Source organism: Trachemys scripta, chromosome 9, assembly GCF_013100865.1.
Source record: "Trachemys scripta elegans isolate TJP31775 chromosome 9, CAS_Tse_1.0, whole genome shotgun sequence".
Taxonomy (NCBI): Eukaryota; Metazoa; Chordata; order Testudines; family Emydidae; genus Trachemys; species Trachemys scripta.
Window position 1 is genome coordinate 10,790,297 of NC_048306.1, and position 24,765 is coordinate 10,815,061.

Here is a 24,765-nt window from a genome sequence, read left to right on the forward strand (position 1 = left end):
TATAAGAAAAAGACCCAAAAATCGGGACTGTCCCTATAAAATCAGGACATCTGGTCACTCTAGGCCAGGGTAATGCACAGTTGTCCCAAACTGCTTTTTGATTGGCAGTCTGTTATAATTACTGATAACCTGGGGCAATAATTTTCTTGTAGCAATTCACCATTTCCCTGCATCTGGCGGAGTCATTTGCGTTGTGAGCTTCGCACCAGTGGAAAGTCTCCACGCAGTCGTGAGGCAATGGTGATTAAGATGCCCCCAGTCGGCGTGACCATTTCAATCACTCCTCTCTCATGCTGGTTACCATCCTCCAATTTTTCACTGTGCTGTGTGTTGCCAGCCTTCGTTCATGGGTTCTCAGCTTGGGGCTTTTGACCAGACAGGGCTTCACCCACCTCTATTTAGGGCTAGACAGGCAGCAACAGGCCCCCCAGAACTTTTCCCTGTTGTCATGAGAGGTTACCGAATGGAACAGATCGAGGGCAGCAGCCCTAGTGGAGTCTGTGTATGGTGCCCCCGTAGAGGGGCCTGGCTGCTAGCAGTCCATGCACTGTTCTCCCAGGGTTGGGCCTTAGCCTCCTAAGGGCTGTGGTGAGGCAGTTTGTTCCATGGATTGAGAGGGGGGGGCTGTTGTCCTGCAGGGGTTCATGGTTCTCCTTTCCCACTCAGCCCCCGCCCGGCCACTTCCTCGTCCTGGCTCTTTTTAGAGTCAGTCGGTGTGATATGGACCTGAGACAGGCGCTTTCAGCCCAAGCAAACTACAGCTCCCGGCAGGCCCCGCGGCCCGTCCCTGCCCAAGCAAACTACAGCTCCCGGCAGGCCCCGCGGCCCAGCTCGGCCGAGCCCCTTCAGCCAAACCCTTAGACTGGGGGCTCCGCTCCGGCCCCGTCACGTGACAGGCCGAAGTTGGCCCGTGCCGTGAGGGGAGCGCTCGGCGCGGAAGCGGGACTCGGACCCACGGCAGGGGGAAAACGGCGACTAGAGCGCGGTGAGTGTCCCGGCCTCCCACCGGGCAACAGGCGGCTCCTGCTGACCCCGGGGCTGCGGAACAGGAGCCCGGCCTGGGTCCCGCTCCGCGCGGAGTACTCCTCCCCCCGCCCCCACAGCAACCCCCACCCCAGAGCCCCCCGACATACCCCTCCCCCACCCCAACCCGCGCCCCTATAGCTCCCCCCTGGCGCGCCACAGGGCCCCACCCCCCCACCGCCATACCCCTCGCGCCCCCCCATACTCCTCCCTCACACTAACCCCCGCCATAGCCCTCCCCCACCGCACCCCACAGTCCCTTCCCCCACCGCACCCTCACGGACACCCCTCCCACCCTGCCTCCTAGGTCACTCTCACCTGCCATGCCCTTCCCCCTCCCCCAGCCCCCTTGCTCCATATGTCCCTCCCCTAAGGTAGCCCCCACACCGCTTTACCCTGTGGGTCGCTGCCATCCCGTCACGCCCCTCCACTCATGGCACCCTCTTTCCCTTCCCCTTCCCAGGCTGCCCCCATCCTACATAACACCCCTTCCTCTAGTCATCACTATGCCTGCCACCCCTGTCTTTCCAGCGCCCCTCCCTCCAGATCAGCCCCATCCCACGGAACATCACTTCACTTCCCTAGAGCTTGGGGTGATGATTAACAATCAGGCCATTTCCTCTCCCTTCTCTCAAGTCACATCTCACCTTGTCTCCCAAGACACTTTCTGGGCTCCTACCTTCCTGTCATCTTAAACCCCTTTAAAAGCTGGAAGTTGTGTTGGAGAAGGATATCAGGCCATGAAGAGATTTCCCTTCCCGCAGTGTTTGTGTTGCTCTCCGTTTGGGTGTTGTGTAAATTACCTTTGGCTTCAAACGGAGATGCTGCTTCATGGGGCTCTCTAGGAGTCTGTTTCTGTTACTGTTACTATTCATTCCCTCTGGATTCTTCTTCTGTTTCTTTAGCTGCTCTGATGGCCTGAACGTTGGTAACTTAAAATGAGGTGTTAAATGTTTCACTGAAATACATGACACATTAACATTCTTCAGGGGAGGGGAGGTGCTTATGTAGATTATTTCTTCCCCCTCCAAAAAAGTTTCCCTTCCCAATGACATTAAAATGGGGGGCAGGTCTTTTAATTTCAGATCAAATATTTTTATTTGATTCCGAATGAGACTAGTTCTTGCTAGCAGTTTGCTAATTTGCTGTTAGTCGTTCTTGTTTTCAGTCTTTTCTATGTGATGTAGGAAACAAGGTAGTGATGTTTACAGTTTGTTCATTTGGCTGAGTTAGTGCTAGAATAAAATCAGAAAAATAAACCAGTTTTTACATCTGCATCATTGTTTTTCGAATGACCATACTGCAAGACCTTGTAAGATTTTTTTGTTAATTTTAATGGGTCTGGGAGTAGGGCTTCCTTTAAGGAGAAAGAGGGAAGCTCACACTTGTTCTTGGTAGTTGGTGTTCTCAAAAAATACTTCTAGAGATGCTGGAAGACATTCATGACTAGAATAAATTTTAGGTCTAAATTAGTTGTGTGTTGCTTAATATTAAACGACTGAATGGATTTTGTCTTTATTTGTATCTGGTCTGAAGATTGCTGTCCTTTTGCTGGTGCAGTTAATAAACAAGGTTATATTATGTTAAAAAACAGACTGGCAGAAAATGTCTATATAGGTTCTTATGGTTTGGCTCTACTGTAACTGTGGTATAATTGTCTACTGTCCAGAACCCTTTACTTACCATATGCATCCGAAGAAGTGGGCTGTAGTCCACGAAAGCTTATGCTCTAATAAATTTGTTAGTCTCTAAGGTGCCACAAGTACTCCTGTTCTTTTTGCGGATACAGACTAACACGTCTGCTACTCTGATACCTGTCATAGGGAAATAGTGTTTTTTCCATGGTAATGGTCATACTTGTTTGCCTTTAGCCAGGCCTAAAGGACAAAATTTTCCTGGCAGAAGACTGTATCGGTGGACAAAAACAAAGCATACTTATTACACACTGCTACAATATTTGGTTTTAATCCATGGTTTGGTGGTAAAAACAAACTAGGTTTCCAGTTAAAGATATCAAAGCTGATAGGTGCAGAAAGCTGTAATGTGATTAGTGTTGTCAATATATGTCCTGCGAGTGACAAAAGTAGAGAGTTCAGATAAAAAGAACAGACTGTGTGAAATGTTGAATTTTTATTTTCCATACTATGTATCATACTTTGTTTGCTCAGAAGGAAACTGGTAATAGAAACATTTCCTGAAGAGAGACTTAGGTTCTGCATCATCTAGTTTGATCAAACTAATTCTATAATAATTTTGTTTTGTCTAGTAGAGTACATTTCTGGTGTGTCATAGCTGTATAATATATTATGGCATTCCCTTAAACTCTTTGACAAAATGAATCTTGCACACTGTGTAACAGTCTTTTTAAAATGTTGTGCGTGAGAGGGCATAAGTTGCTTATTGTTATGGAATTGGAATTGTATAAATTACAATTTCTTTTTCAGCCCCAGTTGTTGTCCACTTCATCTGCATAGATACTGTCTTTTCAACATAAATGTATAGTTGTGTGTGTTAAAATAATCCATCAAAACAAAACACTACTGCACACATGTCTCCCCTGGGGAGAGGATCAGAGAGCAAACACGTGACAGATGTTAGTCACATTGCTTAATATGCTACTGGAAACTGCACAGACAGTACAGTGAAGAGTGCTGTATAAGAACCTATATAGAAGAGAATAGAAAAGAAAATAAATGCTAGAGGCCAGTTTGGAACTGTCATTCTTAGGGTTCCTGAGGGGAAAGCCCTTTACCTCCCCAGCTGAAATTTTGCCTTCAGTTAGTTTACTTGGGTGGAGTTAGTTCAGTTTTTCCTTTTACATCAGCAGTGAGGAGCACTGAGAGTTCCTTACTTTTTTGCTTCCTAGTTTGGCATTTTAAAATTAATACCTGCTAGAACATTGCTGGCAACTGTGGGATGCCTCTCCCCACCTGTTGGATTCCTGCCAGAGACCCAGTTATAACACAAAAGCCAAATAAACACCATTTGTAGTGGAACTACTACTTAGTTTACAGTAGTCATTCAGCCTTGCACTGAAGTGGATCTGTTCATGCTTTTGCAACTAAAATGACTTGACAGAGTCTAAGGGGGAGCAGCAGGTGAAGTTAGGGTCTCCCTGAAAGTGATGGCACCACTCAGTAAGATTGATGTTTTAGCCAGGTTATCTAAATGATCAGTTGCCCACTTAGAGGGTAGGCATTCTGGAGAGGTATAACATTGCTAAGAGAGTGTTTAAAAACATAATTCCCCTGAAGAAATGGTTCTTCCAGTTGACCACACATTTGATGGAAAGCAAGATTCACATCTTCCTCACCCATGCCTCTCTGCATCCTTTAGCTAGTTTTTATAGGCACTGGGGATAAATCCAACACAGCACTAAAAAATAGACTAAAGGGAACGAAAAGTACAGATGAAAGAGAATGGCACACTAATATATCCATTGTTTGAGAACGTTATCAATGGGGAATTGGGAAAAACCTGGACACAGGATGTCATTTCAACCATCATAATTAAGTTTTTATAAGGTATAGCAATGTAAAGGAGAAATAACTTCCATTTCATATGTGGAATCATCAGTTAAATTTTTAGCAATAGAGCTATTGTGGCCTGAGGGGATATCTTTCAAAAAGAACAAGCAGAAAGAGAGATTGAAGACTTTCTTAAAAGAAACTTTGAAGCAGCATCTGTTGCTCCTCAAACATTTTCATCAGCTACATCAGTTTTTTGCAACATGAGTGGCGGGGTGGGAGGTACAGACTACTTCAGTGGGATGCAAAGTAGAAAAAAGAGTGTGTCTGGCTTGGAAAGCTGCAGATCATTCCTAACTACATGTGCACACACTGCAAATGTGCTACTCAGTCTGCGTTTCCTTTTTTTCTTTTCTCCTGTTGTGCATCTTTCTGTAGCAGAAGCTCACAGTACATGGCTTCAAACTGAGCAACCTGCCACACCTGAACCTTGTTTGCTGTGCTCACATGGCACCCACATCAGATTTGGTGGGCAACGGTGGATGTTCCCTCACCCCAGCAGTGTATGGCTTTGAATTGAGTGGGGTAATGAGTAGGGGAATCAGAGCTACCAGAGAGTAAATGAAGGTAGGAGGTAAGTAAGGGACAAGTCAGAAAAATGCAAGAGCAGCAAAGGAAAGAACATGAAGATGACAAGGGGGGGAGGGAAAGACAGAAAAAAGAGATGGCACTCTCACAATGTGGCACTGGGGACGTATGCCAATTTCTCCCCCAGGGTGGAGGACAGGCACTAACAAAAAAAAAAAAATATTGGGAACCACTGAAGTGCATGCTGCTCTTTCTTGGTGATATGAAGACAGAGGATATAGCAAGACAGTAAATAAAAGTCAGTCTGCAAAAAGCTTACTTCAGCTACATCTGTCATGGCACACACTTCTATTGAATCTGTCCTGTGAGATATGGCTTCTAATGCTATTGGTAAAAGACATTGTTGGCTCCTCCATGGCAACCTCTCCAAGCAATTTTTTCAACATAATTTGAAGGAGGGGAACAGTTAGAGAAAGTACCGTTGGAGGCCAATGACAGGAATATGTAGTCTGCACTTAAGTGACCTTACAGGAGGTCTAATTAACTCTTCAAATGCAGTCCTTTTGAAATTTGGGTAGAAGTTAGAGTTCAGACTACAAAGGAAAACGCTGAAACAGAAAGTGAGGAGGAAAGTCTAGGAGTGGGTAAAAATCCTCTCCAAATAAAAGTTGGATTTCCTAGAACATTTTTTCATTCAATACCTGCTCTAGAACAGCAGGGTGGTTTTTTTTATTTAATGTTAATTTTTATTTTTTTAAAGCCATAAGTACAATAACATCTTGTCTCCTGGCTCTGGGAGGCATTAGGAGAGTATCTTGTCAACTTTCCCAGTGAGTATTTTCACACTTTCCCCATGCTGCCTCGTATGCAAGGGATGATTCCTTGTAAAAATCTACAAGGCCACCACATTCTCTTCCTTTAAATCTCTTCCTTTAAATCTCTTTAAAACCTAACAGTGCCATGATGTCTATAATACGCTTGACGTTCATTAGGCAGCTGGAGTGCTATGATTGCTGCTTATTATATTAATCATAACTATCTCACTGTTATCTTGTGCACTGTATTGTATCCTCCCTGTTCTCATTTCATACAATTCTGTTGTGAGCTTTTTGTGGCAGGGGTCGTTGTCTTTTTATGTATATGTTTGGTGCATATGAGGAAACTATTGGGAGTGGTTCCAACTCCTTAATAGTGTACCTCTCATGATCCAACTTCTCATTCGTAGTCTCACAGAGAATTGGTGAAGTCAGAGGCATCACTACATAGTTTTAAAAGGACAGGCCAGCCTGGAAAAGAATATTTAATTACAAACTTAAAATGTGCTCTCTGACAGCTTTTTTTTTTTTTCTCCAGGAGGGGAGTAAAGAATACGCAGCATCTGAGGAGGGGCTCCTTTGAGGGGAGGGATGAGGGAAGAGAGAGCAGAAGGTTGGAGCCATGTTGTTTTTACAGGAGTGGGAAGGGCGGGGGAGCAAGCAAGTTGCATAGCAGTTGGTGCAGCCTTGGGGCCCATAGGAGAGAGAACTAGCAAGAGGAGCAGCAGATGTACTGCAAAAAGGACTCTTAAAAAAAGAAAAAGGAAAAAAAAAAAGGGGGAAGCCATCAGTTTCCTCTCCAGGCCCAGCTGGGAAGCTGAAGACGCATCTGAGTAACTTAGAAAGTAAAATTTAGTTTTAGGCACCCAAATCGGGAGCTGCTTTTATGCTTTCAGTGCAGTTTCTTGAGAGAAGACAGGAAGGGGTTAGAGAGAGGGGAAATATTGTAGGTTTAAACTACGCTATCTCACCTGATTATGTCCCCTTCACATTTTGAAATCAAACGTTTTCAGCCTAAGAGTCAAATGTCCTATTTTGGATCTCAAGATGTGGAGAAAGAGGGGTTTATCTGTATTTCTTTGTGCCACTGGCTGGACTTTTGGCCTATTAAAATGTCCTGGATTACTTTTAACAGTCACCAGGAAATTGAAGCCGATTTTGATAGACTCCCAGCCAATCCGTGAGGGTTGGCAATCCTAGACGTAAGGGAGAAGCACAAAAATGGTGGTATCTTGGCTAAGTGCAAGAAAAGTGCAAAACTTGCAAGGAAAGGTTCGAGATTAGTTGGGACCAGATGTGTATAGACTGTTGTTTTAATCTTTCTCTCGGCTTGGTATGTACCTTTGCGTAAATAGATGATGCGTTTGTTTTGAATAAGTTGTTTTATAGTCACTTTACTCAACCACAGGTCTCAGGCTTCCAGAGACTCATTTCTTACAGATGCCAAATACAAATGGGTCTGTTGTGTTAACACAGTTGGAAACGGGGGGAGCTGCCACTCCACGAGCTGGTCTGTGAGTGGTAGAATTGAGGGCCTCCACATGGAGAGAGGTGAAGGTAACAAAATTTGTCATTTGAGTGCACTAGAGGGGGGCTGCAGTGTGAGTCTAAGGCACTCATAACAGTGGCAGTACTGTTGGAATGGGGCTGTGCTAACCTGGTGATCCAGTCTAAAGTGTGGGTAGAGGTCTGACACTTAGAGCTTGTCTACACTTACTGGGAGATCGACACGCAGCGATTCATGCATCGGTGGTCGTTTTAGCGGATCTAGTGAAGACCTGCTAAATCGACTGCGGATCACTCTCTCGTCAACTCCTGTACTCCACCGGATCGAGAAGAGTGACGGGAGAGTGTCTCCCATCGACATCGCGTAGTGTGGACCCCGCGGTAAGTAGATCTTAGGGTTACCATTCGTCCGGATTTACCCGGACATGTCCTCCTTTTGTGTGCTAAAAATAGCGTCCGGGGGGAATTTGTAAAGCACTCACAATGTCCGGGATTTCCCACTCCCCCGGCAGAGCGAGCGGCTGGGAGGGCTGCAGGAAAGTCCCGGGCTGGACTCCGGAGCAGCTTCCTCCTCCCACCCCCCCCTCCCTGCATTCTGAGCCGGCCGGCAGCTCCTCCTCCTGCAGCCCGCTCCGGCAGCCCTGTGCAGGGCCAGGGACCGGGTTTTGTGTTGTGCAGGGGAGCTCAGCCATGTGTCCGGCTGGCACAGAGCCCAACACCCTGTTCTGAGCAGCAGGGTAAGGGGGGGCAGGAGAAGGGACAGGGAGGTTCTGGAGGGGGCAGTCAAGAAACGGGGGGGGGCTTTTGGAGGGGAGTGGAGAAAGTTTTGGGCAGTCAGGGTACAGGTAGGGGGTAGGGTCCTGGGGGACAGTTGGGGGGGGGTCTTAGGAGGGGGCAGTTAGGGGACAAGAAACAGGGAGTCTTAGGTAGGGGGTGGGGTTCTGGAGGGCAGTTAGGAGCAGGGGTCCCAGGAGGGGGCAGTCAGGGGACAAGGAGCGGGGGGTAGGGGGACTGGGAGTTCTGGGGGGGAGCTGTCAGGGGGCAGGAGTGGGGAGAGGGATCGGAGCAGTCAGGGGACAGGGAGCAGAGGGGTTTAGATGGGTTGGGAGTTCTGGGGGGGGCTGTCAGGGGGTGGGGAGTAGTTGGATGGGGCGTGGGAGTCCCAGGGGTCTGTCTGGGGGTGGGGGTGTGGATAAGGGTTGGGGCAGTCAGGGGACAAGAGGCAAGGAGGCTTAGATAGGGAGTGGAGTCCCGGGGGGCAGTTAGGGGCAGGGGTCCCAGGAGGGGGCAGTCAGGGGACAAGGAACGAGGGGAGGGTTGGGGGTTCTGGGGGGGCGGGAAGTGGGAGGGGCAGGGGCGGGGCTAGGGCGGGGCTCCTCCCGTCCTCTTTTTTGCTTGTTGAAATATGGTAACCCTAGTAGATCTAAGTTACATTGACGTGAGTTACGCTGTTCACGTAACTAAAATCGTGTAGCTTAGACCAACTTTTCCCTGTAGTGTAGATAGGGTGCCCACAGAGAGACTGGGTAGGGGTCACAGTTCTAACTTCCCACTGAACTGTGACAGAAGGGAATCTTAGATTTATTATTAAGCCAATTTCCAAAAGTGCATATTTCCTCTCTTGTTTAAAACCTATTGTTGAAGCACTGTGCTTTCAGGTTTCCTCATTTTGCTTATGATTTTAGGAATTTTTCTTTTTCATCTGGCATTTTCTTGCTAACTAACAAGTAAGGGCTGGTGGCCTGCAGCAGTGTGTATGTATACCAGTGATACTTAAATTGCCTTCATTGTTTCTATAGTTCTTGATGACTGTTTGTTGTATCATTGGCATTTAAATTTGAAAATCTTGAAATTTTCTTGAAGTTGAATATCACAACTTCAAGTGTATTGTTTTTAACATCATTCTTTACTTCTCTCAGTGTTTAATTTGCAGGTACAATCTGCATTGACAGTTCAACTTCTTTTATGAGAACCATTATTTTCTTTTTAAATATGCATAAACAGAATGGCTTAAACCTTCTATTGGCGCTTTTAAAATATTTTGATACTTCATTCTATACTATATTACAAGGATGTTGGAACTCTTCTACATGTTTTCATACTCTGCTTATTTTTCTGCCGCTTCCTTTAAACTTTTTGTGACATTTGAAATTAATCTACCTTATTGCTCTCTTGATCTGGTATGGTTGACTATATTCCCTCTGTGTTGAGGGAAACTTGTGGATTTCATTGATCGTTTTAAGATCATGGATAAGATTGTTTCTACGTGTCCTGATTTATTTATTCAATTTTGTATTCTGCTTTCTAGTCCTGACTTCAGATTTTTCGCTTTTATCTTTTGTTAATAAGCACCCACTCTGTTAGCTTAATTTTAACTGAATTCTTTCACGTGAGAGCGATCTCCCTAGATTTCTGCTCTTCCCTACATGTTTATATCTGTATGTCTTTTGCACAGTTGTGGAGGCTGGTACTGTATACAAAAAATCCAACTCTGCCAAGAGACACTGACTTTGTTTTTTATCCTTTATATTTTATTATTGGAGACAGGACAGCATCTTTTTCTCATTGCATCTGCAAGTTGTTATATAGGTTGTACAGACTTTTGTGTGTTATAGTAACTCTAAAATCTTCTTATGTGCAACTGTTTTTCCACTTATATTTTTCTTTTTATATTCTTTGCTTCCATTTGCCATAAATGGCAAATACAGAGCAGTTCTGCTTGATAATGGTCCAAAGCAGTTCAATGTAACAACATAAAGTGAGCATTGTACACTTTGTATTCTGTGTTGTAATTGAAATATATTTGAAAATGTAGAAGAACTTCCAAAAATATTTAATAAATTTCAATTGATATTCTGTTTTTAACAGTGTGATTAAAACGATTAATCACGATTAATTTTTTTAATCATGATTACATTTTTTTAGATAATCGCATGAGTTAACTGGAGTTAATCAACAGCCTTAGTAATTTCACATCCTTGTAAAAATCTTTCCAGGTGAACATAATCACTGCTGAAAAAAATCTACAAAAATCCAATACTTTTCATGTTAGTATTCAAAAAGAAAATCTCTCTCGCCACACCAAATTATTGTTTCATCTTCTAACTGTCATATTGGTGTATTCCTACTTTTTCTTCATCCCAAAGACTAGAGAGATCTATTAAGTATATATTTTACTAAATAAGATTTAGGGAGGGTGACAAAACGAGAGGATTGAAGGGAAGTTGAGGTTTTTGCCCTCTTGTGGACCTCTGGCAATTTGCGGGAGGAAAGAAACCCTGCAAGGAGCCTCAATAGTCACTCCCAAATCATGATCTTTGAGTGGGCTTGACAAGCCACTCTCAAGGCTTAGGACCAGATTTTTAGAGGTATTTAAGTCCTAAAGATGCAGTTAGGTACCTCTAGGCACTTTTGAAAATCCTATGATACCAAACGCCTATTGAAATCCCTGGGAGTTTCGGAGAACTATGTGGTTTTGAAAATTCCACTGGGTGCCTAGCCTGCATCTTTAGGTGCCTGAATACCTGGTAAAAATCGGGTCTTTGGTGCCTACTCTTTCAAGCTCTGAGGAAGCTTGGTGAGGCCCCAACCTTATGAACCTTAGGCAGAACTAGTATAGGTATAGTTTTTTGTTTTTTAATGAAAGCTTAGGTCTGAATCATTTTTTGAGGTCATCTGAACCATCATTCTCTGGCAATGTTACTATATCATGTTTTAATAACACTTGTAATAAGACTTTAAACAACTATATCTTAAATCTGGTTGCTAGATCTCAAGTAGGTTAAGTAAAAGTACACTTTGTATCTTTTTTTCCCTCCCTGCACAGTGGCTGGGGGGAGAATGTTCCAACTATTTAACACACTGTGTATTTAGGATGTCCTAATACAGCAGTTCTTTGTATGATTTGTTTAAAATGTTTTGCAGAAAAATTCTTTGTCTGCCCAAGATCTAACCTAGCAACTTCGAGGTTTATATTTTTAAATGGGTTTGTGTTGTGCAGTGTATTTGTGAGGGATTTGGGGGGGGGGGAGATCAAAACTGGTTCACTTGCAAATTTCTTACTGTGGAGTGACTGCTGTTGCTGCATAATAATTAGAAAGTTGAAACTATTTTAAGCCTATGATGGACTATGCCTTTGGACTCTGCAGCAATATCACTTTGGCAGTTTGCCAGAAACAACTCTTCTAATCTGTTCCACAGAAGAAAAGAAATCAGTGTTTTAAAGGGAAATGTTTAATGTGAAATTTAAAAACCTTTTCTGAAAATCAGTTAGTTATTCTAGTCTGAAGAAAAAAACAATATCGGGTACTTCTTGAATTGGCAGGTACTGTAAATGAGAACTTGATCTGTTCAAGTAGATCTTAATTTAGAATTTAGTTCATTGTCTTATTTCTTCATAAAGTCTTATGCAGAGTTTAATTTACTTGACTATAGTTTACATATAAAGTAAGGGAAATGAAGAACTTCTCTTAGTTTAGTGGTAAGAGCTTATCTGATATTAATAGCTTTGAAGAAATTCATTTTTTTGGCATTTCTGGCAATTGGAAATGAAACTGAATTCTTTGACTATTGTTCTGTGACTATATATGAACATGTTTCACTTCTTTGTAACTTTTGGAATAGATAGAAGTCAGCAAATGATTTTGTTCCTATCATTACTGAGATCATCACTGAAATATCTAGAAAAACAAGGCTTATGAAGTATTGACAAATAGATTTCCTAAAAGTATTTGTGGCGTATGTTCTACTTTGTGTAGCAAACATACTTTTTTGCTCCATCGCAAGTTGTACTAGAAAACTTGAGTTTTTCAGTGGTCTGATGGGATGAAAGCAGTTTGGTTTTTTTTGTACTGCTGTGTATCAAGGTTTTATAACCATAAATTAGCAAGTATCTAGTAGATTTTTTCTCCATTCAGTGAACCTCTGCATAAGTACAAAGAAAGTAATGGGACTAAAATTATAAGGCCTGTCCTGTGAATTTGAAGACTGGGTTTTAGCTGTGCAATTCAACTTGTACAGCTACATACAGCCCCAATCAACTCTGTGTGCCTGTAATATAGGAGGAAGTGTTGTCCAGTAGCCAGACAAGGGAATTGAGGGGTTTAGGATTCCTTCAGTCTGTTGCAGTTCCACTACTAATTTGCTGTGATCTTGGACAAGTCACTTGCCCTTTCTGTGCCTTCGTGCACTCATTTTCTGTGCTAGATGCCTACTTACCTTATATAGGTGATGTAAGACTTAACTTACATTTGTATAGTTTCTAATATAAGATGCTAAATAAATGCATATTATTGTTCGAGAAAAAATAAGAACTCTACGCTCTGAATTACATGATTTTTGTAACTAAACTCTCAGTCTTAATGTTGTATTTAACTTTCTTCACCTTTTAAAAAATAAACTTGTAACTGAATATCTCTTTTAAGGGGGATTTCAGTAAATGCTCAGGTATCTTTGTGAACATCTGTATGTGAAATGGCTTAATGGACAGTCTCTCTTCTTATTTTAATAAAAATAAACTTGTACCAAGAATTTGTACAAAAAATATCAGCTAAAAGCCAGTTTTAGTTTAAAGAAAATAGTTTCAGCCATTTGAGGGTTGAGTATTCAAATATATACAAATGACAGCATTATGATTTAGAAAAGGTTGCAAACTTGTGTTCAATATTTTTTTATACTATGAAAATTTGTCTGAAAATTTGCTAGTTCCAAACCACTTTCTCTCACTCCTAGTTGCCATTTCTATTATTAAATCAATACAACTGTGGTTTCTGAGGTATTGTCTGCTGAATACTAGGAACAGTTCGTCCTGAAGGTGGCACAAATAGAAATACCACACTTAAATTGAGTGTACTGTTCTAAAACATACCTTCCTATGAAACATGGCAAAGGCATTAGAATTCCCTCAGCACTTGGTATGTTCCAAATTGTAAGTTTTAAAACAAAACAGTTTCTCAGTTTCATGAGTCCAAAGATAAGGTGGTTCTTGAGCTCAACTGGTTAAATGTTTAAATTGAATAAAAATTCCAAAATCACTTCTGGGTCACAACCAAGGCAAGTTTTGGAGAAAGTTGAAACAGAAAGATCTAGGAAGGAAGTGATGCTTTGATATGACAGTATTAAACAAGCTGTTTAACATGCTGAATCACAAGATTCTTTTTTCCTCATGTTTTCATTTGGAATATTAATGGGTTTCTATTTGTTTTCTGAAGGCGTGTTTTTATACTTTCCACTATTTTTTTGCTAAGCCATAAATCATGGCAGCATAAAATAATTTAAATAGACTTGTAAATAAGTTAAATATTAAGAGTCCTATATTTGCCTGCTCTTATTCAAAAGACAAGCCAGTGAAGTTCACAGATAGTTCTATTTTACCCTTGTGCTCCTCCTGCACTGGAGTGCTTTTCCTGTACAGTCACAGCAATTGAAAAACAAGTAGGGTCACAATTCTGAACTGCTGGTATCACTTCTGCCTGTTTCACACTGCTGCAGCATCATTGGTATCATGCTATTGTGCAGAAGCAGAGGTAGATTAAACCAAGTGACAAAAGGGATCTTTTGAAAAGTCTGTAGGAAAAAAGCCACGGTGTGTTTATCCATGGACACAACATTGTTGATTAAGGCTGTAATAAGAGCAATCTTTTGGTTTTATTACCTAAAAGCCACAACCTTTCAAAAGACTGCTTTCAGTTAATAGTTAATCTTAAGGAAACGTGTCACTGGTAGAAGAAAAATACATTACTGGAAAATAGTCTTGCTCCTCTGCCCATCTGAGGTTAAAGCAGACAGGTTCCTCCGCTGCAAAAATCAGAAAAAATAAACTGAAGCTTGCTTTATAGAGTAAATCCTGAAATGGCGCACTTTTGTCTTTAGTCAAAACCAGCTTTTTAAACTTGAATTATAAAAGAAGAAAAAAGAAAAAAGCAGCCTCTTCATTTAAATGCATCAAGGCTACTCTGGTCAAGAAAAAGACAGTAAACTCCCCCTGCTGGTGGCTTCACAGACATTTCAATTTTAGGAAGTTGGGACTGTGTTTTCTGACTATAAAAATCCTGTGGAATTCCTTCTGGTTTTTCCCACTCTGGTCTCTGTCTTTCTGAAACACTTCTGAGTAAACTTATAAGCTTAAATTTTAAGTCTGTGTGATAAATGCCAGGTAATTTAATTTTGTTCCCCGTATTCCTAAATGAAAGTTCATAATATTAAACCTTCAGGTGACAGATTACGAGGGTATATGTTTCTACTGTGTAGCAGAACACAATAGCTAAGTATGCAGAGTTATTTATTCAATTAATCACATTTTAGAAATACCCAAACTATATAATATGGACTCCAGGTATTGGTTTTGTTTGGGGCTGGGGGAAGGAATTAAAAAAAACTAGTATATTATTATTTTATTATTTTTGGAGGCTTTATAATATTGTGATTAATTGAGTAAAACGTTAGATTGCAAGGCATTTTAGAATAAATCTATATCTTCCAATATCTGCTTTCTCATCAGATCCCCAATATGGCCTCATCATCCTCACCTAAATATAATTCAAACTCCTTGGAGAGCTCGTCAATTAAAAGGGTGAGTGTAGCTTCTTCTGTATTATTGTGGCTATGTATTTTTTTCGCTTTTTAAGTCAGGTATCCCAGGGGTCATTAGCTTTCAGGTTCTTGAGCACAAAACTGAATATTTATTGAGTAACTTCTATTATTCTTAATTGTATAAATTATTTCTGTTTCCAAAGTTCAAATGCAACTTGAAACCACAATAAACTGTAAGATTGAAGCATCAACCTGTGAAAACAAAGAAATTTCTTATTCCAGGTTTTTATAGCACCCGAAAGTCAATCCTGTTTCAATTTGCAAATTGCTATGCACTTTTTCTAGTATTGCTGAATGTTGTAATTTTGTTACTATTCAGCTCTTTTTGTCTTCAGAAAAATTCTGTAACACAATTAATAAACAAATTGTATCTTACCACACGTAATAGCTGACCCACTCTGAGATTAAATAAAGTTATCTAAAGATAAGTACTCTCTACGAAATTCCATGCTTTCGTCACAAGTATTGGGACGGGAAGTATTTTTATTTTATTTATTTTAGCTTGATTTATTCTGAGGCAAATAGATGCTGCTTCTGCATTACCTGGTGGACTGTGTATCCTTGCACTTAAGTAGCATAATAGAAGTTTGTTTACTTGCTGTTTAAAAATATTTCTCACTACCTTCTGCAGAAATACTTCTGTTGAATTACAGCCTTGTCACTCACTGTTCTCTTAAAATCTTTATTAAAAAATATAAGCGCCAAATGTGCAAAATGTGTCTAATAGTAAGGTGAACATTTTGCTTATATAACTATTTGAAAAGTGGGACAGATTTTTAAACCATTGAACTAAGCAACTCTGATGAATAACTCTTATTCTAGACAATTGGAAGCTACAAAACCTTTCAAGACATTGAGATGTAGGTATTTTATTCCAGTTAAATGCAAAAATTATTTTTGAATATTTCCTTAGCAAATAACATTAAGCACAGAGTTGAATTATTATTTTAGGGGGTCCTCTTTGCTTTGCTATGTCAGTTCCTGTACTGAAGTTCCTATTCCTTCATGTACGGGATACTTCGTGTTTTAAAACAGTTTATATCTATAAGATTTGAAGAAGTTGCACCAAGTATGAATTTGTTTTTATACCACCCTTTCTCTTTAGACCCCAAAAGATGGAACTAAATGGGAACAAAATGAGGAAATACCTCATCTACCAGGAGAAACTAGCGTCACAGGTAAAAAATTATCATTGAACAATCTAACCTAGTGCATATTGAAGGATTAGTAGGCCATATATATGTAGTTTTATCTCTGTACTGTTGTGAATTTGTAGTGGGGTAACTTTTACTGAACTCCCATAAACAAACCTTTTATTTTAAAGAACATTCAAGGTTGTTGAATTGTGACATCCACCCAGTGCAAACCCTTAAATGCAAGGAAATGCCAAGGTAAGGGACACCTCTTAGTTGTAACTTACTGCCCATATAGCATGTTTGCAATGACAAGACTCCCACACTCCCTTTTTATATGCTGCATACAACAATCAATCTCCCTCACACAATAATGTGCAACTTTAACCACCACTTCAGCAACATTAGCATGTGTCAGGGTTGACTTGTGCCCATCTGCCAGGTGTTGCCCTGTTGTATTAGGGAAGTATGATAGTGTAGTGAAGGTTTTTGCATTACAGTGGGAGGAAGACTGTATGCAGTGTTTCCTTATGTGTTGGAGACCAAAGGCTGATCCTTGTGAAGGTGTGGAGTCTACCCCCTCAGTGGAAATGTGCTGTGTGGGTGTTCGGGTCCCATTAAAAGGAGTCCTTTAGCTTGACATTTCTTTGGGTATGTCTACACAACAACTATATACCCCTGGCTGTCATGCTAGCCGACTTGGGCTTGCGGGGCTCGGGCTGTGGGGCTGTATAATTGCCATGTAGACTTCCGGGCTCAGACTGGAGCCCAGGCTCTGGGACCCTTCCACTTCTCCGGGTCCCTGAGCCCGTGCTGGAGCCCGAGCCCGGAAGTCTACATAGCAATTAAACAGCCCCACAGACCGAGCCCCGCAAAGCCGAGTCGGCTAGCATGGGCCAGCCGTGGGTGTCTAGTTGCTGTGTAGACATACTCTTTGTATCTAATGGTTTGTTTTGGAAAGATATCACACTTATGAAAACCTTAACTGGTTTTACATATTTTTTAATGTGAATTTTCTAGATTTTTAATAGAGCAAGTGAAGGAGGGAATGGGGGCAGAGTAGATTGGGGGAGGAGGAATGGCTCCCCGGATTTTCCCTATGTCCGTGTGCTACAGAATGAGTGGGAATTCATGATGTGGGGGGTAGGTGGGGAGAGTGGGCCAGGGGAATAAGTGGGGAGAAAAATGGATGTACTGCACAATGAAATCTGTTAAATGAGAGCAGTAATAACAGCAATATCACAAAGCTTATGATAGATCTTAAGAGCAGTTATTTGTATATGTAGTAGTATTTCCTTGCATTGTAGATGCTCTCACTAATTGGTAGTAGGGGTACTGATGTATTTAGAGTGCCTCCAGGGCTCCAGTATTTGCAGTATAGGCTGCCCTGTGAACTGTTCTTTGGCTCTGGTCAAAGTGAAATTGAGTAGTTCTCTCCAGGATGAACTGTTAATGATGAGCCCCTACACACCTTTACAAATAGAACTGTGTACCTTGACACAAGAGAATTTATTGTAGAGCATCAAAAGATGAAACAATATCAACATTAAGAATGTTTTCACTTTGGAATCTTAAAGGAACAGTCCAATAGCTACAAAAGAGAGATTTTTAAATCCCAGTCGCTTCCTCATGTTTGTGTAGTTCTTTCATACAGCAGTGAGGAAGAGGAAAATACAGATGTAATTGGAAATCAACAGACTCGGGGTGGGTGTAGAATCTGAAATGTTCAACTTTTTTTCTAAAATGTTTCTATTAATAAACATGTATAAGTTTTCCCCTCATGCAGATCCTTCTCTTAATAAAATTTGTATTATGAGTACAGTCATCCTTTTTATTGCTTCTTATTAGTGTTGTCCTTAACTCCTAAATTATGCATTTTTCATAATGTTTTAAAGGTAAATGCTGTTTCTCATTTACAGACAAGGAAGTTATCTACGTATGTCCATTTAATGGTGCTGTTAAAGGAAGACTGTATGTTACAAACTACAGATTATACTTAAGAAGTGTGGAACTAGTGAGTAGCGTGTGTAAACATTTTCACAATGCAAATCTGCATAACTGAAGATTAGTAATGAGATGCAGTTGTTTGTTATTGTTTTGGTCCCTTCTGGCCTTGACATCTATGAATCTCTGCCCATAGAACAGCACTGGTGGGGGAATAGTAATGGCTGCCCAAGAAATTATGGGTGCAAAACAGAATAAAACTAAATCATGGGCTGCTCTGTTGTGAACAGACTCAAGGTTTTAGAACCCTTGAACTGAGATCATTGCGATCTCGGACAGTTTTTATTACTTGGATGCAAAAAGTTGGCAATATTTAGATGCAAAAAAAGTGGGCAATTTTCCTCTTCAGTGCTAAAGTTCATTGCTGTGACCATAGTTTTACATTGCCAATACAAGAGTAATTTATTCCTGCAGCAGAGTTCATGTGAAGAAAAATAGAGCTATCATGAAAAAGATTTGCATTGTTAGCAAAAGGAAGGAGATATTCAGTTAAGATAGTAGCAGAAACATTAGGTTTTTAATAATCAATATGGTATTAATTTTACTGCAGAAATCTTTAATTTAAAAAAGTTAGTATATAATTTTTCAGGTTTCATTGTCTTAGCTTAGTTTGTACTCTTACAAATGAATGCAGGCAAGATTGGTGTTGCCTTTGAAAGATGAAAACTATTCATTACTTTTCTCAGATATCTGTGCAGTCATTTATCATTTCAAACATTAACAGAAAATTACAAACTAGCTCAACTTATTTTAAAGCTATATTTTTTCTTAATTGTATGAATATTGTTAACATTTTTGAGAATGAATCTATTTGTCAGCCTGATCCAAGCCAACAGTCTTACTAGAACTTTAGCACCTCTGGATAACTAGCTATATTCTTCTCAGTTCACTGATTTCTATTCTACCTACAATTAGACAGTCAGAGCTAATGTAGTGTCACTACAAGGTGTCTTCTATAGTTTTTCCTCTTTTTCTGCTTCATCAATATCTTGAGTGAAACAAGACACAAATTGGCAGTTCCTGAAGAAATCAGTTAGGCAGGAATATAGAGTGACTTCACAATTTTTCAACATACATCGGGGGGTGGCGGGAGAGGAGAACTTATCACCAAGTCAGTTTTGGGTCTGCATTGTAAAGTTAAAGCAAGAAACAAACTCATTTACAGAATACATGACACCTGCTATGTATATTTTATGACTATAATAGACTACATATCTTGTGATTTTAAATAAGTTTTGTATGAAGCTTAATGGCAGAAATACTGTATTTACTTTTATATTTTATCTTTTCCTTCCAGGATCCAGTTGTGATATTGGATGTTCCTCTGGGTGTAATTGCAAGGATTGAGAAAATGGGGGGAGCTTCAAGTAGAGGAGAAAATTCCTATGGACTAGATATTACTTGTAAAGTAAGACTTGCAACAGTTCATTAAAAAGAGAGAATTCCTGGATGTCAGTTTTTTATTGCATACATCTTCTGCAGAAATTAGAAAACAAAGTATTTTGTTCATCCAACAGTCAATGGGATTTTAATCACTTTTATGAAACAAGGTCATAATTCATGCACCTATAGTTCCTAAAGGTCATTAATATATTATTTTATAGACTTTTTAAAAGACCCACCCATTGTCTTATAGGAAGGGTCAATTAGTTGTATTGGGTTTCATTGCCAGAAAAAGGACTTTAACCCAAAGGTGCAGGCATACTTGTAAAACAATACATCCATTTTCTTAAGTCTCACATGATTTGTGGCTGTGTATATTGCCACAGAAAATACGGTCATGAGAGGAGTTCCTTTTTGATGATCCAGGAGTCCTTTATATATCTGTTAATGGAATATGTAAGCCACAAACTCTGTTCTCAACAGTAACATGCAAATTTCTTAATTTTAAAGTTAATCAAGAGGAAATGTCTGAGGACAGTGTAGTATAGACAGCTTGTTGGCAAAGTACTCATGTTGTAAACACAGAATAACTCATAATCCACGAACATTCAGTAGCCCATGAGACTTGCTAGTGAATCAAATAATATTGCTTCTGACAGTTTTAAGCCAAAGAGGAGGAGCACCAGTATTGCATGATAAGGTAAAACTCTCTATTCCAATCATATGTTGCATGTGAAGTTATAAAATTCTTTATGCCCTAAAATAGAGTACCTTTTTTTTTTTTTTTTTTTTAACACCATAAAATAGGAGAGGTCTTAAAATGAACATTCATATTTGTTTTTGATACATTGAATACATTCTAAATCATGTTCATCATATAATACAGTATTTATAAACAAAGTAAAGATACTGTATTACTTTGCTTCTATTTTAAAAGGCAATTGTCCTCATTTTAGGATATGAGAAATCTGCGGTTTGCACTGAAACAAGAAGGTCACAGCAGAAGAGATATATTTGAAATCCTTACAAAACACGCTTTCCCCCAGTCACATAATTTGGTAAGTTAGCACTACTGTATTGTTTAATCCCTTTTTTAAATGCAGAATTATTTTCCTCACCATTCTCAATTAATTACTGTATCTGGTGACGGACATTGTAAATGCATAGAATTATAGGACTGGAAGGGACCCCGAGAGGTGGTCTAGTCCAGTCCCCTGCATGACTACTTAAAAAAAGAATCACTACCCCATGTCTAATGTATGCAGAAGAACTGTATGTGTTGAAATTCATTTATATTAAGATCTTTGCCATTTAAAAACATCCAAGTATATCTACTATTATTAAATATATATACTTGTATCTTCCAAATCCCCTGTGACCCATACAGTTATCATTGCCCGTCAGAAAACATAAGTTACATCTTTCTTGGTCATGTTAATATAATACTATTTAAGCTGTTTGATTTCTCCCCATCCACCCTCCAAATATTGAATTGTTTGGCAATCTCCAAAACAATCAAAGTTCCTTGGTATCACTGAAAATATGGTTTCATAGAATAAAACTGAAATGTGGGCAAGTATTCCATAATGTGGACTCCTCTTAGGCATTTTGGAATAAAATATTTGAGTGAATGAAATTTTGTATTGTGCAAAAAAACAAAAACAAACCCTATGAGGGACAAGGATTGTATAACTTCTGCTTGAAAAATAAAATAAATGCCACTGCAGGTTTAAGCTTAGAAAAGTTGCTTTCATATTTCATAAGCAAATATATATATATATATATATATATATATATATATATAAAATATGCATGATGTATCAATTGGTATAATTATACCAGCTTTTTGCTTAAAATTCATCTCACCTGCTCTTTCCTCACTGGTTAACAATCTTTAGTGCTCTAATAAAATGTAAAGCACAACCAGCCTGTGAAACTTACAAGTTACATGTAAATGAGTGCACATTTTGCAAGAAAATAAAATTTCTGAGACAAATGGTAATTCTAAATGCTTTACTTGTAAAGCTTTATTGCCGTGGCCTGTATTCTGAATCAGTTGTTTAGTTACCATCCTGCTTAGGCCATGTCTACACTACAAAAAAAACATGGTTAAACATACAACATGGTTTGTCCACAACCATCTTGAAACATGGTTATTTTTGTGGTGTAGATGGGGCCATAAATCAGAGTTGACACTCAGTGTCGTGTGATTAATTCTGCCCCAGAGACTTTCCCCACAGTGCTTAATTACTCAGTGGGTAAGAAGTGGGAATTAATGTGGTAAATTATGCTATAGTTAGAGAGAATTTTCTAGTTTCAAAAACAAGTGTTCAGAATATTTGCAGCTGCTAGTTGCTGTTTAGAAGTGGCACACCAGTCTGTCATATACTTACATCTATTCTCCTTATAAAAATATTTCCAACTTTAAAATATTTTACTTATGCTCCTTCCAGGTGCCTTGGTACTATGTATGCTTGATGCTGTCCCAGGTGACACAGCTTGATATTTTAAGAGATTCTAAGGACCCCTTTCAGGGAGGTCCCATAATTGGGTCAGAATAGCATGGATTCATTTTTATTGGTGTATCCAGGAAACCTTCAAATTCACTGTGATCGCATTGTCTGTAGCAAACGTTAGCACTGCTTATTTGCAAGGAATAAAACATGCAGCATAAACACAAACTTAAAAAGGAAATATAATAGCACAAACAATATTGGTAATGCCCTTAATAAACCTTGTTGCAAAGAATGATAAAGCATTACATCGAATACATATTCGTGGTCCGAGCCTAACATTGGCTTTCAAGGTACGCTGGGTTATGTGAGAGTGACTACAAGTGACTGGTGTAGAATGAATTGCTGTATCCTGTGCCCATTTGTTATCTTCTAAGTTCAGGTTCAGTCCTCCAGAGTCTTGTCCACTCTATAAAGTCCTGAATAGCCTTCTTGGTGAGTGTAGTAAAAATTCATCACACATACACAAGCCCATAATTTAAAGAGCCCCTCTTCATGTGATTGATAAGACATTAAAAGTCTTTCCTACTGAATCCAGGGCATCTACGATCCAGTCTCACAGTAGTGACCAGTCTTTAAAGAACCCTTTGCCCTCTGTGTGTGGTTTTTTTTTTTTTTTTTTTTTTTTTTTTTTGCACACAGTGTTTCAGAAAAGAGTCACTATTGGCTAATTTAGGACCTTGTGTATTGCTTCCTGGTATGGTGCTTTGTAAAAGCCAGTGTGGAGGTGTTATTGAAACTATTTCAGCCTTCTGAACCACTTGTTCCCAACATGTCTGTCTTCTGAGATGGTTAACTAAAAATTCACCCTTTTAGCTGTCAAATCCAAATAAATGTCATCTGCTTTAATTCTCTTAGGGGGGAAAAAAACAAATTTAAGAGAATTATATGGAAAAGTCAGTGTATCAGATATGAATTGGGATGTGATCAGTAATTGTTTACTACCTGTTTTCTTGGAACACTGTATTTAAAGAGTTTCAAAATGTGATACATTTTTTTAAAAATGAAAAGTTTTATACCTGGGATTCTGTGCTTCCACAGTTGTGTTAGCGACTTCAATAACTTTCAAAACAGAGCAGGGAATGCATCCCTTTGCTTCTTTGGTTTAAATAATGTGCTCAACTATAGCAAGTGAATCAATTTTTACTTTGAAAATAAAAATGAAAATTATCATTAAATGTATTAGCAATTTTTAGGACTAAGTATTTAGCTTATTACTATTTTGGTCATTTGGGACTTTTAGGGGGTTTAGGTACATAGTTGTGTTTTGCAGCTCAGTTTTAGTTTAATGCTCCAAGGTTAGCCATAGGCATAGCCATCCATTGCACATGTTTTTGAGCTGCTATTCTTTAAGCAAGTGCCTTACATTTGTCATCGGTCTGTTGCCATGGATATTTTTGAAGTACTGTAATAATGTTAGCAAACTAGCTGTTTTCACTTTTATTTGTCATGCGATACAATTTTATAGGTGGCACTTAAAGCAAGCTGTTGAACCTGAGTAATAAAGAGTATGTTTGGCTAAACTCCACTAAGCATAATCTCTTCATAGATGTACTTTAAGAGCTATTGCTGAATAGCTTTTATAGCCAACTTATCAGAAAAAACTTTGTTTTTAAGAAAAATCTTAAAATGTATTGCTTAAGTTTTGTAAGTTCTAAATGCTCTTCTGCGTATCTTGGGAGTCTTAAAAAAGAAAAATCAGAGGATGCCTTCCTTGGAGAAAGAAAGGAAACACTGTGGAGGAAGTGCAGTAGACTCTCAGGATGACCACTTCGGGAATGGAGGTTGTTCGTAACTCTGAAAAAAACGTTATGGTTGTGTTTTTTGCAAAAGTTTACAACTGAACATTGATTTAATACCGCATTGAAACTTTACTATGCAGAAGAAAAATGCTGCTTTTAAGTATCTTAATTTAAATGAAACAAGCACAGGAACAGTTTCCTGACCTTGTCAAATCTTTTTTTTTAACTTTTCCTTTTTTTTAGTAGTTTACATTTAACACAGTATTGTACTGTACTTGTGGGTTTTTTTGGTCTCTGCTGCTGCCTGCATGCGTACTTCTGGTTCCAAATGAGGTGTGTGGTTGACCGGTCAGTTTGTAACGCTGGTGTTCGTAACTCTGAGGTTCTACTGTAGATCCCTACTTTCCTGCTTTGGCAGGTCCTGACATGATTGGTGTGGGTTTCAAATTGCCTGTTTGGGCCAACCATTGCCTAGGTAGAATACACCAGGAGGAGGTGTGTGGTTTTTGTGATCCTAGCTCCTGATCAATCTGCCCACTGGGCTTGTATGCTTCCCCTGGGATAAAAGACTGTTAAGTGGAAAACTGTATCAATTCCAACCTGCATTGTGGTAGCGGGAAAGACTTTCTCCTGTAATAACTCCTACCCTACTCCATGGCACTCTCATGGTACATTAATAGTCAGGATAGACTTAAATTATGGGCAAATGGCCTGTTTCTTCTGGCTACATAAGTAATTAGTACCATGTTTCGTTGGTCCTTGCTGACAAGATCAGCGTTTTGTTGACCACCAGCTTTTGGGTCTGCAAGGAGTTTTCTCCCATGGCAAATTGGCTGTTCCTTAAATATTTTATTATCTTGTCGAAAGCATCTGTCAGAGATCACTTAATATAGACTTCAGTACTGAGCCAGGCAGGTTCCTGGCGGAGGAAGAGTGAGTGAGCCCATGTGAAACGAAGCTATTCATTTTAAGACTTATTACATTGTGATGCATATGCAAGA

At 39.7% G+C, this 24,765-nt stretch overlaps 1 protein-coding gene across 1 annotated transcript in view; it reads left to right on the forward strand.

Annotated features, from left to right (window-relative positions):
* Window positions 1-828: 828 nt before the first annotated feature.
* MTM1 (myotubularin 1) overlaps window positions 829-24,765 on the forward strand; it is a 55,125-nt gene continuing 31,188 nt past the window's right edge. The window contains exons 1-6 of the mRNA XM_034781492.1: window positions 829-985; window positions 14,898-14,969; window positions 16,095-16,167; window positions 18,042-18,136; window positions 19,424-19,534; window positions 20,466-20,567. Coding sequence (XP_034637383.1) covers window positions 14,907-14,969; window positions 16,095-16,167; window positions 18,042-18,136; window positions 19,424-19,534; window positions 20,466-20,567 — 444 coding nt within the window. The 5' untranslated portion in view covers window positions 829-985; window positions 14,898-14,906. The remainder of the gene's footprint in view (window positions 986-14,897; window positions 14,970-16,094; window positions 16,168-18,041; window positions 18,137-19,423; window positions 19,535-20,465; window positions 20,568-24,765) is intronic.